General features: G+C 42.6%; 1 protein-coding gene across 1 annotated transcript in view; it reads right to left on the bottom strand.

Annotated features, from left to right (window-relative positions):
- Positions 1 to 13,936: 13,936 nt before the first annotated feature.
- Positions 13,937 to 20,067, bottom strand: part of Fut10 (fucosyltransferase 10) — a 73,192-nt gene continuing 67,061 nt past the window's right edge. The window contains exon 5 of the mRNA XM_059244382.1: positions 13,937 to 16,318. Within this exon, the coding sequence (XP_059100365.1) occupies positions 16,085 to 16,318 (234 nt within the window). The 3' untranslated portion in view covers positions 13,937 to 16,084. The remainder of the gene's footprint in view (positions 16,319 to 20,067) is intronic.

Genomic DNA, 20,067 nt, shown 5'->3' with positions numbered 1-20,067 from the left:
AAATGGACAGTGAAATCTCCCACTGGGAAGAGCCACATGTTGCTGCTTTCTTCCTCGGATAACGGCCAACACACAGTTTGAATGATGGGAGTCCATGCAAGATGAGTAGAGGAAATGTCACTCACCCCTAGCTATTCTCGTATTAGATTAGCCTTGACCATGCTATCCTTCGACACAAGTCATAAACAAGCACTGGCTATTTTAAATTAATCAATTATCCTGGTGGGCAGTGCCTAAAGGAAATACGTAAACTCAAGGGAAGATGAATATGGCCCAAGCCAGAGCTCTGCGTCCCTGAAAAACAGAATGTAAGAGAACATTTCAAATGACTGGTCAATTCTGGTGTACACATCTGGTCCTTAGCATCACTTTCGAATCATCTATAAATTTGTTCCAACCCCAAACTGCCATCTAACAGCATATCATGCTTTTATTGTTCAGTGTTTCCCCCAAATATGTTTGTGTGGATGGTAGAAAAGGAGAGCGTGGGTGTAGGTAGAGCTCTCTTGATACTTCCCAGGGCAATGAAGACCGGGCCTGAGTGCTGTCAAACAAACATTGAACACATGGTTTGGCTGAACTCCCGTGTTTCGTCTAGAGGGTCTGATCAAGTTGACACAGACTGAAAAGTCTTTTCCAAGGTCACTTCAGAGGCTGCCAGAGATGAGATCACTGTTGAAAAGAGTTCTACAGCAAGGCCCTTCTCACCGCAGCCCAAACAGATTCTAGTCCACACCAGATCACCACGGGTGGGTCTCCTTGTTGTTTTCCACGTCTCCTACGATTGACCCTCCAGTTCACCGGGGGATTGTGCAACCTCACCCGGGACTGTGTGAGGTTGTGGGGGTGATGGTTGCGTGGATCAGACATCAGTCTGCAGTGATGGGTGGCAGGGCTGAGGGCTTCTGAGCCTCCCACATTGGGAGCCAGACAGTGCAGCTTCTCCTTGGCTCAGTGACATGTCTTCAGAAGCTAAAATGTCACAGAGCACTTTTTAGACCATTGAAATTTGTCTCTCTTATGAAGAGTCTGTCCCCGAAGCCCAAATCTTGCAACATCATATTTCCTGTTTGGGGATTTCTTACAAATGAAGTGTAGGCATTGTGGGGGGAAAAAAAACCCCACAGGAAGCCTTTCTTTCTGGACCTATCTGTGTATCAGCTTCGCCGAACAATCTGCCCCAGCAGCTTAACACTCTTCTAGCACTTCAGAAAGGGCTTCTATAACTCTTTCTCTACGTTTTCCATACTCGTCTGTTCCATGTTGCTAGTCTTCCAGAGTTTGGGAAAATTTGAGGCTTTTTATAACAGATGGTCCCAGACTTATGATGGATCAACTTACAGTGTTTTCAACTTCATGATGTTATGAAAGTAATACACATTTATGGGACTGTACTTCAAATTTTGAATTTTAATCTCTTCCCACACTGGGGTCATGCAATCTGAGACTCTCTTGTGAGTCTGGGTGGCAGCAGCAGGTCAGGCACCAGTGAGGTGCAGGACCCTCGGGGGGGGGGGGGGGGGAACAACAGGACCGTACTGTACTCTCTGGCTGAGATGGAATTCGGCACTCTAGATGGACAGAAGGCATTTTTAACTTACAAATGTTATGAAAGTACTTTCAAAGTCAAGGAACATCTGTTAGTAAAGTTTATTTGGGGATATTTGTTTTTCAATAATGGATGAGAATACAAATTTGGTAAGAACCAATATGAGATATAAGTGATATTGATATAGCTATAGATGAAGACAGGCGTACACATAGACAAATGTCATGAGATTTGCCTCATGTGATTATAGTTGTCAAGAAGCCCCTCTACCTACCATCTGTGGCTGGAGAACTAGGTGAGCTCTGAGGATAATTCCTGGTCTAGGAATCGTATAAAGACTGAAAAGGGCAGGTTGTGGGGGTAGCAGGGGAATTCCAAGCTTGAGTCCAAATGCCCCCAAGCCAAGAGCATCAGCATTTGGGGAGGAGAAGGTGGATGTTCTGGCTTGGGAAGAGCAAGGAAATGCTCCCTACTAGACCTAACTTCATCGTGGTAAATTATAAAATCCAATTCCTTTTAATATGAGCATCTATCGTTTCTGTCTCAAAAATCCTCTTTTATAACTAATCTGATGAATCTAATAACTTTAAGTGATTATTCGTTCTTGGTTATTATTGCTTTACAAAGAGAAAATTGGGAAATAACTTGTTCACTGAAAAACCCCATTTTCAAATGGCATTATTCGTTTGCTATCACAGGTACTAATATGTTTCTCCATAAACCTTAGTTTTCTCTTCTTTTTTTTTTGCCTACCTGTTATGGTTTAAAATGTCTCTAAAGGCCATTTGCAAAAGACTTGGTCCCTAGAGGGTGATATTTTGGGGAGGGGTGGAAACTTCATAGAGTAGAACAAATTACAGGAGATTAAATAACTAGGATCCATTCCTCTGTGTGTGTGTGTGTGTGTGTGTGTGTGTGTGTGTGTGTTATACTGTATGTGTGTCTTCATGTGTATGTAGCAGCCAGAGATTAACATTGTCTTCCTTTATCATCTTACGCCTTATTTTTTTTTAATTGTTGTTGTTGTGTGTACATGTATGTATGTAATGTGGGGAAAGGTATATGCCTCAGTGCACATGTGGACATTGGAAGACAACTCTACAGTCATTTCTCTCCTTCCAGCTTTATGTGGTTTGAGGGGTCAAACTCAGGTTGTCAGGTGCGTGTGGCCAGTGCTTTACCTACTGAGCCGTCTCTCAAGCCTGCCACCTTAATTTTGAGACAGGGTCTCTCAGTGAACCCAGAGGTCACGGTTGGTTAGACTGCCTAGCCAGAGAGCTCTAAGGATCTGCCTGTCTCTATCTCTATTCCCCATTGCCCAGTCCTAGGGTGGCAGATGCATACCACCATGCTTGGCTTTGTGACACGTTCCTTGGAACCCTGACTTCCTTCTCTCTCTCTCTCTCTCTCTCTCTCTCTCTCTCTCTCTCTCTCTCTCTCTCTCTCTCTCTCTCTCTCTCATTTCTAACCCCCCTACATTTTATTGCCTTCTTGTACCATGAAGTCAGCATACCCAAAATGATGGTTCCAAGCTACATGGATGGAAAACTCTGAAATTATGACATGAAATAAATCTCTCCTCCCTTTAAGCTAGCTCACCATTTTGTCATAGAGGTAAAATAAACTCCTTTTCTTTGTCTTAATCTGAAGCATTTATATCACACACCATTGCATACAACCAACTGTCCCACTGACCTGGATATCAATAATGGGTCAATAATGGGTTACCATCCCTGGCTTCCTTTCCCATAAGTCTCTATCCGGAGGCCACTGATGTCTTGTGATAAATGGTCTCAGCCATGGTATGGTTCCTTCAGCTCATCAAGATGTTCTAAATAATAGTAAACTTAAAAGAGAAGGAGCCTAAGAATTTAATAATGAAACAACAATGTTCTGCAAGACAAATGGTTTTGACTCTTCATAAATGTCAAGGTCATAAAAGACCCAAAACAAAGTAATATCAGCAGCCAAATTGTTCTAGACTAAAAGATATAAAGCTGAAAAAAACACCACTAATTCAATGTGTGATAAGCAATTGGATCTTAGATTGGGAAGTAAGTGAGCCATAAATACCAGTGTGTGCTCTGGAGCACTGGTTGTGTGGGCACTGAGAAATGGGTTGACTTTGACAAGACACAGTGTTGCAGCATGCCTGAAGGGACAAGCTCAGTCATGACTTCTGAACTTTGGAAGACACTCCATGGCAAGCCTTAAAAAGCACAAGAATTGGTTCTTAAACGATAGGACTGTGTGCTATTTCCCACGGGAGTTTCTGAAAGATGAAGGGCTTCACTGCTTGGAGAGGCTCTACGTGGGAAGGAACACCTAACGACCTTGGCCCCATCACTCAATAACAGTCATTGGGTCCTTGAGCCATTAGGTCCCTTGTAAACCTCTGAGAACTGCCTCAGAAAACACTCAGAAATTGGGCATCAGAGAGATTCACTTCATCATTGCTTAGCCAAGAGCCAACTACAATTCTTACCACCAGAGGTTTATGATTTCAAGGATCTGCAGACCCTAGCCACTTCTATCAATCATTTGGAAACTTTACCCAAGAGGTTCACCTGTACCGTTCTCTATAATACCCCACTGAGGACTGCAATCAGGTATGGCATGTGCCATGGCATCTATTCCAGCTGCCCAGCTTCAACAAGGTCTCTATGGCTGGAAACCATGTGACAGTCTGGGCACTTAATTTAGGTCCATATGAAGACCTACAATGCATGAATATGGAAAACAGCACACCTGACAGACTTACTATTTTATTTGTAAAGTAGTGTCACTGGGTGCAGTGACTGTGGTGCCCCCTTCAAAGGGCTATGACAGTCATGTCCTGTCTCTAAAGGAGTTAACCATGTGGAGTCTCTTATCATGCCCAAGACATTTCTGGAGGATTTGAACTTTCTGTCTCTATTATCATCACCAGAAGTCTCAGGGGCTCCTGTATTGCCCAGTGGGGCACGGTCACTCATGTAGTGAACTCATTTGCCTTCATCTACTCCAAGCTCCTCCCCTTGAGAGAGACACGGATGACAGGGATCTCTGAGAGGACAACTGCTGTATCATTGTGGTGACAGGAAATTGAGAGTACGGACTATCAGTTATTTACGATGATTTGAACATGCTTTGTCTCCTCAGAAAAAACGCTGAAATTAAGCAATTGTGGAACATTAAGAATAAAACCTTTATGGTGTCTAGATGTGTGGCCTTCAGGAGGTGATTAGACTTAGGAAGGTCATCAGGTGGGATCCCCGTAATGGAATACTGATGGCTTTATAAGAAAAAGGGGGATAGGATGTATTTCGGTGGGATGGGGATGTATCTCAGTGTTAGAGCATTTGCCCAGCAAATGTAAAGCTCTGGAGTTAATTCCCAAATTGGGTAGAAACCATGAGGGAAAAGACCAAAGGATATATACACCTTCCCTATCTCTTACAGGTAGTGCCCTGCAAAATCCTGGGACTCTTAACAATGAGAAGCCATCACCAGATACTGCCCTTCCACCCGGGAACAGAATGACAAGCCAAAATAGTCCTCTCTTCTTCAACACTTAACCCAGTCTCCGGTACTGTGCAACAGAGCATCTATAAGATGGCCATTGTTTCTGCTCTATCACTTCCAGGCTGACTGAAGACTGGAGCTGCACCCAGGAGAGCAGGAAGTGAACCACAGCTGTGATTAACTCTGATCCTGAGGGATGCTCACCTGAGTCACCTGCAATCTCTCAGGCCAGCAGACTGAAGGGCCAATGGGTCTTCTTATTAATGGTGTGTGAACTATTTAGATTCTGCTTGACTGCAGCCCAAAAGATAAAACTTTGCCTCTTTGGAGCTGCTCTGGCTAAGGAAACGCTGACTCACGAGGGCCTTTCTACAGATATGCACAGGCTGGCTAACTGTTTGCTTCCATGGATTCTCCATTGTTAGTTCCACAACCGGCCCCCAATCTGAGTTCTTGTCAAAAATTATCCAACTCCTGGGCAACAAGATTAAACACCGGGTAAAGAGAAAGGGGGAAATACGCTCACACACACACACACACACACACACACAAATGATTGCTTCTAGACATGCCAACTGTAGAATTGAACTCTTCTTGTTATGAATATAGCCCATTTAATACACTCCATAAATATTGCACACTTATATCACATTTCACATGGAGTAGTCAGGGCCCAGAGGTAAATTTCATCTCACCAGGCTCTTATGAAAAGAAGTAAAAGCTTCCTTGAATGTTTTATGTTCTACTGCAGCATTTTAATTTTCATCCCCTACTAAAATTATGAACATGGTTTGCATCTGTTAGACTCATTCATGTATGCTCAATAAACTTTTTTAAATGCATTAATAAGTTCTGGCTGTTTATCGAAACAATAATTATTTTCTTGTTTTAATACATATACACATTTTTCTCATTCCTTAATTTATATTTTTGTTCCCCAAATAAAAAAACTAAAAACCTTCTTTTCCTCATTCATACCTATAACCGTTACTTATGTTACTCTCATTTTCAAATAATCAATATTTCATTTTGATACTTGTCTTTAGAGACAGGGTCTTGAGTTGTCACCTCAGTTGGTCTTGATATTGTGATCCTCCTGCCTCAGTTCACTGAGTACCTTGATTAAACTGGTGAGTCATCAATGTTATATTTCTGTCAATGTTGTTGAAACCTCACTTAAGACATGTTTCAAATAAAATAAACAAACAATTCTCTCCCCAACACATTCTTTCTCCCTTCTTTAGAATTATACAAACCAACACTGAAGAACGGCCCCCCATGAAATCGTCTTACCTTCATTCTGTGTCAAACATAGTATTTGTTAGTATATCCCTCCCACGTCTCCTCGGGAAAGTCTGTCCTGGGCAATTATCATGTTCATTGCAAGTAGATATTAGTTGCCCAAAATTTCAATTTTCACTCGAAGGCTGTTGTTTTGTTTTGTTTTGAATCACTGACAACCAATTCTATCAGTCTTTTAAAGTGACAGTCTCACTTGGTTTTCACAAAAACAAGTGAGAAAAACCTCAAGGTTGCATTTGTGTAGTTTTCCAGATGGTCCTTTCGAGTAAACATGATGTTCTCTGGAAAGCACGTGCACTCTGCTCACATTCCCCCCCACAGGACTTTCCCTCCATATCTGGCTATGCTTTGTAACACAACTGTTTTTATTTGAAATCTGTATGTGCACCTGTTCATGTGTGCCTGTGCATGTGTGTGTGCACATATGTACACATGGATGTGGAGGTCTGAGGATACTGTTGGGTGACTTCCTCAATAATACTCTTTTTTTTTTTTAACAGTGTCTCTCACTGAACCTGGAGCTCACGATGTGACTACACTGGCTGCCTAGCAAGGCCAGAGATCCTCCTGTCTCTACCTCCCATCACTGAGATTATAAACATGTGACATATACCCAGCATTTTTATGTGCGTGGTGGGGATCCAAACTCGGGTCCTCAGGCTTCCACAGGGAGCACTTTACCAAGCGAGTCATCTCCCCAGCCCAGCAGCATGCTCATGCACATTCCCAATTTTGTCACTGTGGTTGGTTTTAATGTCAACTTGCCACAAATCAGAGTCATCTGACTAGGAAGCTTCACCTGAAGAACCGTCCTGATTGCCTTAATTCTGGGTGAAAACCCACCGGATTGTGAGCAGAACCTCCTGGAAGCAGTCCAGAAAGAAAGGGGCAGCAGAAGACTCCTCACCTTTTGCTGGCCTGACTTCCCTCTTGGGGGGTTGATTTCAGTTGTTGCTGCTGCTCATTTCTTCGCTGATACCATAACCAGTGTTGCCAGGCTGCCTTGGTGGACTAAGGACCAGCAACTCTCCAGGAACCTCCCAGATTTCAGGTGCCAGAACAAGACTGCAGAGGCACCCAGCCTTATGGACTGAGCAGCTGCTGGGTGGCTGCTCTCTCTTGGGGAAATACAGCTGCTTCAGGACCACTCCCACATCAAAGGCCCCTGGCCTCAGGGCTGAGCACCTATACAGTTTTCAGTTTCTTGGGTGTGATTCGGCTGCTAACCTAACCTAATAAATTCTTTATATATTAAATATGAATATATACCCATCCCATAATTTCTGTTCCTTAGAGGATCCTGACTAACACAGTCACACAGAATCAAAAGACACACAGTGGTTTAATTAATCATTTTTATTGCTTTATCAAAGGCATTCTTTGACAAAACTGTCCTTTCTCCCCTCCTTTGAGTAGACTCACCAAAAAAGTTTACTCTGTGATTGAAAAACAACTTGAGTTCACTTCAAAGGCTCTTGGAATATGCCCAGCCTCAAAACCATATATATCCCATCAGCTACAGTGACGGTCTTTAAGTCTGCTAATCAGCTCAATCATGGTTAAAAATTAAGTCCATGGCAGTACAATTTTGAATATTCATAACAGCCTGTGTAGGCCGGTTGTAGAACGTCTTCTCATGCTCTAGATCGGCTGACGCGGTTCTCATTTTGCATGTTAAGTAACATGGAGGACACATTTTTGGCCTCATGCCCAGATGTCCTCAGAAGCATTCCTCACTGTCCATTCCTGTCTCATCGCAGAAGCTTCAGTGGCACAGACTGAAAGAACCTTTCAGATCACTGTTCCAAGGGGTATAAAGGAACAAAGGAGAAGACCAATCAGGTTTCTCTTCTTTTCTTTTCCTTATTGATCTTCTGTGGATGAGTAATTGGGGTCCAGATCTGCAGACCTACATCCTCTTTCTTGGTCCAGATACATTAAATGGTCTGGTTCCAAGATTCAGGAGAAGGTAATGGAAAGGCAACAAAAGATCTTTCTTGGGTTTCAGGTCTGAACTGTACTCATCAATCAAGCAGGAAGGTTTATTAAGGCTTGTCACCTACTGTCATGGGACTGGTTCAGTGTCATTATGTCATTTGAAGCTGTGTGCAGAACTACCAGAAATCCTAAGGGGGTAACCAAGAATACTCTAGGCATTCTTCAGTACGTTCATTTGAGTTTTTATGATTTATTTTGTGTGTGTGTGTGTGTGTGTGTGTGTGTGTGTGTGTGTGTGTGTGTGTGTAAGAGAGGCAGGGTTTAGGGGATATGAGGAGGCACTGGATTCCCTGAAGCTGGAGTTCTAGTCTGCCAAACATGGGTGCTGGGACGTGAACTTGGGACCTCTGCAAGAGCAGCAAGCACTCTCTTCACGGGGCCATCTCTCTAGCCTCCTAGGCCCTGGTTTCAACACCAACATAAAATCACAAAGCCCTCGTCAGAACCCTTCTCCTTCTTTCTCTCATGTCTTACATCATTACATTGCCTGTCACAATACCTGTGTCCTTACAGTCAATAAATGCATATCAAATAACAAACAAGAACAAAGGGGCATCCCCCTGATACTATCATTCATCAATCTGTCTTACTGGACAAATCTCAGTCACAGTCTCCACGAATAAAAGAGTAATGGCTACAGACACCACCAGCATTTACGTAAAATATAAAGTATGAACACTTGCTCACTTAATCAGCACGACTGTCTCACAGGAGGCTAGCTAGTACAGTAGGCATATGGTAGAATAGGTAGAAGGACCAAATAATTTGAGCAAAACAATGAAGACAATACATTGCAGAGAATCAATGTAGGCTTATGTTCTTCTTACTGTAGTGCCACAGTACATAATTCCATATCCCCTGACTTTTCCAACACTTTTGGTAATCATATATATAATTTATTATTATACTGTATGTACTATATGGTATATATTTATTATAGTATATATAATATGTTGATAATATAATATGCGGTAAAAATATTCACTAATAATAAAAATTTTTTAAACCAAAAAAATTTGAAGAACTGTAAGGATGTTTTATAAAATATTCAAGACTACAGCCGGGCGGTGTTAATCCCAGCACTCAGGAGGCAGAGCCAGGCGGATCTCTGTGAGTTCAAGGCCAGCCTGGACTACCAAGTGAGTCCCAGGAAAGGCACAAAGCTACACAGAGAAACCCTGTCTCGAAAAACAAAAACAAAAACAAAAAAAACAAAAAAATATTCAAGACTACAAAGTTTTTAAAACATAAACTAATCACCACTGTTCTTTGAGCTTCCACACTACATACTTTGATGATTCCAAGACACATGACTTATGCAGAATTGTGCCCATCTTACTCTAGGGTGGTCAACTTACACTATACTGGTGCTACGGACTGAATATGCTAAAATTTTCATGTCAAATATTAGGCATTTGCCAGGTGTGGTGGTGCACACCTTTAATCCCAGCACGTGGGAGGCAGAGGCAGGCAGATCTCTGTGAGTTGAAGCCAGTCAAATCTACAAAGAGAGTTCTAGGCCAGCCAGGGATACACAGTTAAGACCCTGTTTAAAACAACAACAAAAACACATATATAGAAAGGTAGGGCCTTTGAGAAGTAAGTAGGGCATGTGGGTGGATAGGTGTTGTTATAAAATAAACCCCGGAGAACTCACTCACCCATTGTCATGTGAGTCACAGGAAGAAGACTGCTATGTGTGAACCAAGCAGCCCCTGACTGGACACCCAATGGACCAGCACCGTGATTTTCCAGCTTCCAAAATATAAGAAGTAAATTTTTGTTATTTCTAAGTCACCAAGTCTGTGATATTCTATAAAACAACCAAGAGAGACAAAAAAAAAGAACTTGGTATCCAAAGTGGGGTGCTGCTGTATGAGCACCCAAAGTGAGTTAAGAGTCTTGGAACTGGGGAAAGGGAAGGCCAAAAGAGATCCCTGATTATATTTAGCAGGAATTGTACTGTAATGGCTTTGAAAAGTATTTATCATATGAGGTTTTTTTCAAGTTTAGGTCTGTACTAAGCTGTGTTCTGCAGATACTGAGCTGGCTTTCCTATGTGTAATACATAATGTATGACTGGAAAAATGACATTCGTTTTCACTTTTTTCTTCTGAGCAACATACTATGCATCCAGTTACTAATAATAATAATAGCCCTAACAGATATTCTAGGTACTAGAAACCAGCTCTTACGCTAGCAAGAACTTAGGTTCTAAAACTATAGGTTTGTTACATGACCAAAATCGAAGTTGTCTCCATTTTCAGGTGCAGAAGTGAAGACTACTGGCAAACATGAGTAGTCACCTTCATAAAAATTCTGGTAGGTTTTCTGTCCACTTTCTCAGACCGCTTTGAAACTTTGTTCTTGTAAATAATCTATGTAAAATACACTGAGGCATGGAAGTGACTGCTGCATTGGTATTCCATACTGTCATCCCTTGAGGCAGTTCACTGAGAGTGAGGCAAAGAGAAGCATGGCATGATAGCACCAACACAGGCAAGGTACACTTAGACATTCAGAGTGTGGCTCTTATTTGCAGACAAGAGGCCTGTTAGATTAGGAGACACTTCTCACACTATAACAGCAATTGTCAGGCGCAAGAAGGCATCTTATTAAGGAAAACCTAATAAAAATAAGCCTTGAAGCACATAAGTCTCAAATCTATGGGCACATAAAAGTCCCATAATACCACATTTATTTGCATTGAAATGTGTTCCATTAAAAATGTTTTTATTAATTCTTTGAAAACCTCATACAATGTATTTTGATGGTATTTACCCACAAGTCCTATCCCTGTATCTTCCCAAATACACCTGACCTCCTATGCCCCACAATGTCATGTCCTCATTTTTCAATAACCCACAGAATCCAATTAATGCTCTACATATAGTCCAAGGTATGGAATGACCCACATGAGCATGGCTAACCTACCAGGATCCAAGCCATTGAGGAAAATAACTCTCCCTTCCCTAGACTACATCAAGTGTCCACAGCTCTTTGGTTGCTGGTCAGGGCTCAAGAATCCATTCACCCTCCATGCCAGAATGACTGATTTGATCTTGTGCTGGCAGCCAGAGTTTCTGTGAGTTCAAGAATACAGCAGTCCTGTAATGTTCAGAGGATACCATTTCACTTCAGTCTTCCCTGACCTCTGCCTCTTATAAGCTTTCCGCCTCCTGTTCCTCAATGTTCCCGAGCCTTGGGGAAAGGTGTGATGTACATGTCCCATTTGTAGCCGAGCCCTCCACTGACATCCATTCTCTGCACTTTGACCAGTTAGTTAACCAGAGTTTCTGTGTTAACTACTATCCACTGCACAAAGAAACATCTCTTTGGTGTCCCACAGCTAGACTAGTCTCCAGTTACAGAGACCTGAGTTCAGAAAGAGGTTTGACATGAGCAAACACACTACTATTATTTTACTTTATGTACCGAGTACCAAACTGCTTTTTTTTTTTTTCTGTACTTGTATTTTATAGTTTTGGTTGTGAGTCTAGCCTTTAACAGCTAAGCCATCTCTCCAGCCCTGTACTCCATCCAGTTTTAAATCCCATGAAATTCCCTCTTCTCCATCGTCCACAATTGGGAGGGGTATTGCATAATCAAAGATTTTATTTCATATAAAAGTTCCTAGTGATATACTCCAATGAAGTGTAGACACAAAAGATCTATGATGGAACAAGATGATATGAAATATGCAATAGTAGCACTTATATCTTGATGGAAACTAATTGGACTTAAGGAACTCATGCTGGAGAGGACACAGAACCAAGAGGTGAACTCACTACTACCATCTTCCTAAATCAATACAGCTTCTAGCTGAATTCTAACATTTGTTATTATACCCACAGATAATGGTAATTCTCATCCCAACGGGGGAGCATCATCATAGAAGGCTACTCTAGAGACCCACAAGTGGTTAAAATACAGAGAATAAGTGAACATGGGGTATTAAGCCCCAATAAGTACATGTACCACACAACACTGAGCAGGGGAAGTGGACACAGGTTCCCACCCACTAACCAAGAAGCTACATCTAATTGATAAGTGCTGGCAAAGGAAAAATTAGCTTTCCCCATTGCAGTTTCACTGGGTATATCAACCACACTTCAGGGTAGGCCCCATGCCCAGGAGTAGTTGCCCAACATAAGACAAACTTAAAGACATTTTTGTAGACTTCTTGTCTCATTTTGCTGTTTTTTTTTGTCTTGTTGGTGTTTTGCTTGTATATTTTGTTTTCAGTTTTTGTGGGGTTTTGGAGGTGTTTCTTGTTTATTTGTTTATTTATTTATTTATTTATTTATTTATTTATTTATTTACTTATTTATTTATTTTAGAGCAAAGTCATAGAACTGGGTGGGTGGGAAAGTGAGGAAGATCTGGGAGGAGGAGGAGGGGAAAGCAAGGTCAGAATATATTGTATGAAAGACAATTCAATTAGAAAAAAAACAAAAAGATAGTAAGAGCCAGAGGACCATGATACCTGGTACAAGACAGTGTCTTCTAGATACAACAGGGATTCTGCACCCATGAAACCTCAACAGAATGGTTGCCCAAACATGACCTGCATAATGACCACACCAGTGAACATGCCAGTGGAGATGGGCGAAACTACACAAGGGCCCATCCCTAGATAAAGAACTACAGTCAGTGGCTGCTGAGAGAGGGAAAATCCGTTCTCTCTAGGTACAAGACCCCTGACAGGTGATCCAGTATCAAGTGGTCAGCCCTAAACACATGAACATACAAACAACACTAAATGAGCTTAGTAGGTTATATATACATATATGTGTGTATGCATAACATTAATAATTATACATAAACAAGTCAAGAATTTGAAAGTGAGTGAGGGGAAGAAGAATTAGGGGACAAAGATGGGTGGAAATGATGTAAATACAGTGTACTCATGTACAAAATTCTAGAAAAAAATGTATTTACTTATCTTTAAAAATGAAATAAATTTTGTTTATACCTGTAACAGAACCTTAGTGGAAGAAACTTCGTTTAGCAGTGGGCAGCAGTCACTGGAGAGATGTGCAACTAACTGGTCAACGTACTGAGAATAAAAGGCTAAGTGCTCAGCCATAAATGGGACCTCTATCTCAAACACCTGCCCCAGTGAAGGTTCAGCAAACATTGAGGAAATGGGATAGAAAGAATGTAAAAGCCTGAAGGCCGGAAGGAGTGTTGTGAAATTCTGTCCGCTAGACATGGCATCGCTATCACAGGGACGAACTCACAGCAGCCTGTGTTACCTGTACAAGACCTGCACGAGATCACGTCAGTCGAAATCCCCGCACAAGTGGGAGAGATGATCTCCAGGCTGTTAACAACGGAGCTTCTACGAGAGAGAACGTGGCCACTGACAGTGTTCCTATAAGCCAATGGATGGCCCCTCACCCATGCACATATGATTTGAACTGACTGGATTTAGTGTGTTCTAATATATTCTTAAAAGACAAAGTTAGGAGGAATGGACACAGCAGGGACATTGGGAGAGGTGGGGGAATCATATTTTTTAATAAATATTTGTCATACTCATCATATTTGAAGTTCTTGAAAATGTTAATAATTCCCGAAATACTGAGATTAAAGACACACGTGGAGAACTAAGCATTTGTTGTAGACATTTATGGAGAGAAAGTAAAACTACTACATTATTTCGTCAAAGGCATAATTCCTTTTGCAGACCATTTTCGAGGATTCAGAAAGAACTCCACTTCATTCAGTATACAGTTTAAAGCCTGGCCTTACACCAGCAACCCCTTTCAAACCTTTACTGCTTTGATGTTATTAGATAAAATGGTAGAGAATCCCCTCCATTCCCAATAATAAGTAAAATACATATGCTCTGTTCTCTGAAAAATATACTTCTATTGAACAACACACATCTAAGGCAGTTTATTCCCACATCAGTAAAAGGGCCTATAAAATTAAACATCTTAAATTTTCATGAGGAATGAAAGAACGTTACCACCTCAAAGATCAGCTCAATCATTTCTTAAGATATAAAACCCAAGGCCCAAGGAGGTTAAGAGACTTGCCTAAAGTCATGTGGAATTAATGACAGATGTAGGGTTGAGGAGAACCCCTCTCCACAGACAGGTTCTCCCACAGCAAGGTGACCCTACTGCCCATCAAGAATGAGTTATTTTTCATCATTTCTTGTAGGCTGGACGACACAGCTGGAGGGCAATGCTTATGTATTCCCACAGTTAAGAACACAGAAACCAACACAACAGTCACCAAGAGGCCTTTGTGTGGACCAGCGTCTCCTTACCATCTAATGGAATGAAAGCCAGTGTTGTTTCTCCTTGTTTTCAGAGAGCTCCAGGAGGTAACCAGACAATATGGCTGAACCTTCTCTGACAGCATTAGAAACCAGGAAACACCCCTCAGCAGACTGCCTGCCTACCATGACAGGCTGTCTGCATCATCCTAATGACAATCAACTTGGACCCAAGGAGAGCCCAGCCAGGGCGTTCACTTCCCTCACCTTGATCAAAATAAACGGCTGTTTGCCATGAATATGACAATTCTTCCTCTCCTGCGCCATAGCGTAAGAAACAATTAGTGACATCTCACTGAAGGGAAAACTGGGAGTCATGTCTTTATAGAAAATTCCACTTCAGAGAGAAATGGGAGGAGGCCACAAGTAAAGAGAATATAGACTAGGCTAGTTGAAAGGACCTCGAAGTCAGCACAAGACAGCCCAAGACCAAGTTCTCAGCACAAAGGAGATTTATTTGCCCCAGAGGGACAGAGGACAGGGAATAAGAGACAGAGACAAGGGAGAGAGGATGAGGGGGAAGGGAAGGATATAAGGGAGAGGGGGGAAGGGGTATTTGTCTCAGAGGGACAAAGGACTGCCTCTGGATAGAGAGGAGACCCATGGGCAAATAAAGAAATAAAGGGAAACCCCATGTTAGGGTGAGGTGTTTAATTTTGATTGGGCATGTTAATTAGGGCAGCTAAAAGGGGGCTTTTGATTGTTGGACTTCAATAGTTTGATAGCTGGACCTTGGTGGTCCTCCTCAGGGGCAGGAAGTGGCCAAATAAGGCAACAGACCTTGGAGGCTAGCTTTGGAGATGTAATCTAACAGTTCAGCAAGGCAGAGGGAGCAGGGATGGTCAAGGCCTGCCAGAGCCATGTCCGCTATGCTTGGGCCAGCTAGAGCCCCTTCGCTAGCGGGGTGACTTGGAGGTGTAGAGACAAAGGAAGACATGCATGTGTCCTTCGGACTGGGAGAACAGAGATGCTTGACACAGCCTTCCTTCCTCACTCACATCCCTGAGAACAACAGCTGGAATCTCTCACGGCCAAGTTCTAAAGCGTTTCCTTCACTCTCAACATCAAGAAACTGGGCTTGCCAAATACCAATGAGGTGCTGACAGGGCAGTGAGTATCACACATCCACAGCTAGGTCTGCAGCTACGAAAGCACTTGACCTTAGGTCAGGTTCCACAGGAGACAGCGAGTCCGTGGGTCCAAACACATAAACTGAAGGCAACCAATGTCCATTCTAAAAAGTCTTAACTTTTTTTAGTATAAAAATATAGAGGCAACCCCTAAAAGTAATTCACAGCTATTATTTGACAGGGCTCTCTGTGAGAACTGATGCAATTAATTCTTATTCTAATGGCTGCTCAACAGAATAGCTGTTCTCTCCAAACATTAAGGCATCCAAGAAAATTAATCGAATTCTGTCATTCTAGTATCTTTTAACATTAGTCTTTAAATACTAGGGCCCAAAACTCTTCCGATGAAAAATTTCGATTCCTATCCACCAGCCACCTTAGCGCCTGGGCTTCTTTCTTAGACTGCTGAAAGCTGGGGAGCCACAGCTCCCTCAATGATCTCCCACGCAGGGTCGGAGAAGCTGGAGATAAGAAGGTGAACAAGGCGGGTTCTGGGCAGCTCAGGTGGCTAACGTCCGCCTTCCATTGTCTGGGTGGTAAGCCCTGCATGGAGGGGAGGGGAGAAAGAATTTAAAACATACAGTAAGGAAATACAGTCCCCACATTCCTGCCACTCAACAGTAGGACACAGCACACTTTCCATAAAGCTAATACTTTCCCTCCACAGTCTCAGCAGTTGTGTGGTTGAAGTGTCCAAGGGGAAAGTATCAACATGTACTGAGACTATTCTATGCACTGGACACTCTACCAGGTACTAGCTGAGACAGTCTCACTGAATTCTCCAGTCAATCAAATGCAACAAATACAACCACCATGTTTTACAGAGACGGGAAGTGGCGTTCTAAGTACTATCCCAAAACAATATAGCAGCACACTTAAGACGGAGCCTAGTTCTCCCTGGAGTCCTCCTCCTCTCTCCTGCTTGTTGACTTATTTAATTACTTTTCTCCTGTATACCAATGCCCATATCCTCCTCTGCACAGGAAAGCTTTTTAATGTGATTAATATAGTTCTTGATTTTTTTGATATAATATTAATTTTCTATTCCTGTGACAAAACACCATGATGAAGGCTACTCATAGAGAAAAAAGTATTTAATTGGGTTTATGGCTTCAGAGAGTTAGAGTCTTGGATAGTGGAGCAAAGATACAGCCACAGGAACAGCTGAGAGCTCACATCCTCATCTACAAGCAGAAGGCAGAGAGGACACACTGCGAATGGTGTCTTTGGACACCTCCAAGCCTGCCCCAGTGATGCACCTCCTCCAATAAGGCCACACCCCCTAACTCTTCCCAAACAGTTCCACCAACTGGGCACCAAGTAATCATCTTTCCCCTCCACCACATCTCCCAACACACACATGAAACTTGATGTTCTTTCTGTCTCTTAGGAAAAAAAAATAACACACACACACACACACACACACACACACACACACACACACATGACAAATAGGCCCACAGCCTCCTCACCCCTTCTGCAACACACAACTCCAGGATCTCCCAACCCCTCCTGAATCGCCTACCCAAACAAACCAAACAAACAAACAAACAAACAAAACAAAACAAAAAACCTAAATGAAGCCAAAAGGACTCAGTTATCTTTAAGGGACTGGCCACTGGAGTTTGACCATGTTCCAATGAGTATATGAGCAAAACAAATGGGACTTGACGTATAAGAATACATCTTCTTTTGTAGGAGACCAGGTCCGACCTGTTGAAGGGTTCATGCAGGGAGGAGAGAGGAATGAGGAAGTATTAGATAGAAAAATAGACAGAGACATAGGATAGCTTCAGGAAGGCCCTGGGTCAATACCCAGTTGCCTTAAGTTTTATTCAAAAGGGTTTTTTTATATATACTACCAAGGAGAGAGGCAAAAGACCTCCCCTTTTCAAGATCAAAGCACAACATACAGCCAAGTGTAGACCCTTCCAAACACCTGGTAACCACACCCCTGGCCAAACCATCCTATTACGCAGCCCTGCTGGGTAAAGCAAGCTCAGATTCTCTGACCTTGAGTAAGGTCTTACCAGGGAACCTCTGAGGGCCCCCACATTCTTTTTCCTTTCTTTTTGGGGAGGGGGACTCAAAGGTGCAAAGGTGAGCCTGGGAGGAATGAGAAGCGAGTGTGAAGCATTGTATGAAATTCCCAAACAATCAATAAAAATATTATGTTGGGAAAAAAAACCCTAAACAACCTGATTTGTGTTAGCCAATTACTCCTGGGCATAGGACCTGCCCTGGAGTGTGGCTGACACACCACTCCATTAGAGAAAACTGATTTTCTCTCTTCCAGCAGCTATCAATTGCAAATAGCTGGAGAGATTTAAAAAGAAGTTTCTCGCCGGGCGGTGGTGGCGCACGCCTTTAATCCCAGCACTCGGGAGGCAGAGCCAGGTGGATCTCTGTGAGTTCGAGGCCAGCCTTGTCTACAGAGCGAGATCCAGGAAAGGCACAAAGCTACACAGAGAAACCCTGTCTCGAAAAAACAAAAAAACAAACAAACAAAAAAAAAAGAAGTTTCTCTAAAGTGAAACATGCCTGAAATCTGTAATTCAGTTAGTAGGGATGTACCAATAGTAATTTCTTAGTGTTGACACATGTACAGTGGTTATATAAAATGTCAGCATTAGGAGACGCTAGGCAAAGGGTATACAGACATGAGGTTTTCAATGTGACTCTTCTGTGAATACAATTTCTTCAAGAAAAAACATTTTTAAAGACAATGGCAAAATGCCTTAAAATTCCCAGGTGGTGGTGGCACACGCCTTTAATCCCCACATTCAGGAGGCAGAGGCAGGTGGATCTTTGTGAGTTCGAGGCCAGCCTGGGCTACAGAGTGAGTTCCAGGAAAGGCTCCAAAGCTACAGAGAGAAACCCTGTCTGGGGAAAAAAAAAAAATTCCCAGGAAAACTGATGTTTCCATAGTTGGTATTTGGCTAAGGTATGTCATAAACATTAGAGAAGAATGAAGATACCCCACACACTTGTCAGGAAGCTACTGGAGGCTCTGATCAACCAAAACAAGGGAGCAAACTGAGATACCAGAAAGCAGTGCCACCACAAGAAAGAACGGGATTCCTCGGGCTGACACTCCACACACAGTACAGAGAGCAACAGTGCCCGCAGACATGGTCACAAGGCTCAGACAATCTCTACACGGTCAGACTTCGTCATTACTGTGAGCAAACACTTCAGAGAACAACTTAAGGAAGGGGTTAGTTAGCTCCTGGTTTTGGAGGTTTCAGTCCATCATGACGGAGGGCATGGTGCAACAGAACTCACAGCAGCTAAGAAGCTGAATGAAGACAGGAAGGAGCCAGGCAAGACATGCCCTTCTCTTTTAGATGACAGCTCATTTATTTATTAAAGGGGGGGGGTGTCATGGTGTTCATATAAAAGTCACAGGACAACTTGCAGGTGTTGGTACCTACCTTCTATCATGTGGGTTCGAAAGATTAAACTCAGATTGTCAGGCATAAGAACATCTTTCTACACCTTGCCATCCCGGTGGCTCAAGATAGACCTTGAAGATCCACCCTCAGTGACCTCTGCCCTTCATCCAGGCTCTACTTCCCCATTCCCACCATTTTACAATAGTCTCTCAAAGTTAAGCCATTGGTCATACGAGAGCCCTCGTGATCTAACCCTCTCCCGAAACGTCCTCATAAACACATCAGACTTAGACTCAAAATTGGGATTGCTTCGGCCAGGCATTGTGTTAGGGTACACCTGGGCAAGAGCTAAATAGATGCTGTTAAAGGGATACCAAAGTGATAATCAGAGACAATGGTTCACGTTCTCAGCAGTGGAAGAACCAGAGGCAGGCAGCGAAGAACTGACCACAAAGGGGAAACTTGGGAGGCTTACAAAACACCGCACAACTGTCCAAACTGATGAGGGATAAACTAAGCTGTCTTTAGAGAGTAACGAAATCACCAGTACTGGAGATGCGCTAGAGACAGAGTGCACAATTTGAATCATCAGCCAGCTAGTAACTGTATTGGCCACACAACTAGGAGTCCTCCTCAACCACGACCCTGCCTAGATGTTTATATGAGGCCTTCAGTAATAAGAGCATCTTTATGCCACTCAAGAGAAGGGTCCACTGAATGGTGTAATGTTAAGTTCCATCTGAAGGTAACATTACAGAGAAAAGAAACGTATGAAATGCCCTGTTTCAGTTTAAGATTCTACCAGAAATATTTCACAACATGATCTGAAGTGTGTTTGATGAAACAGTTATGGCATTTTTAGAAATAACTAAGTTTCTGCACCTCCTTCCAGCTGAG

The sequence above is a fragment of the Peromyscus eremicus genome, chromosome 17 (genome assembly GCF_949786415.1).
Source record: "Peromyscus eremicus chromosome 17, PerEre_H2_v1, whole genome shotgun sequence".
Classification (NCBI taxonomy): domain Eukaryota; kingdom Metazoa; phylum Chordata; class Mammalia; order Rodentia; family Cricetidae; genus Peromyscus; species Peromyscus eremicus.
This window is presented reverse-complemented; position numbering and strand designations above follow the sequence as displayed.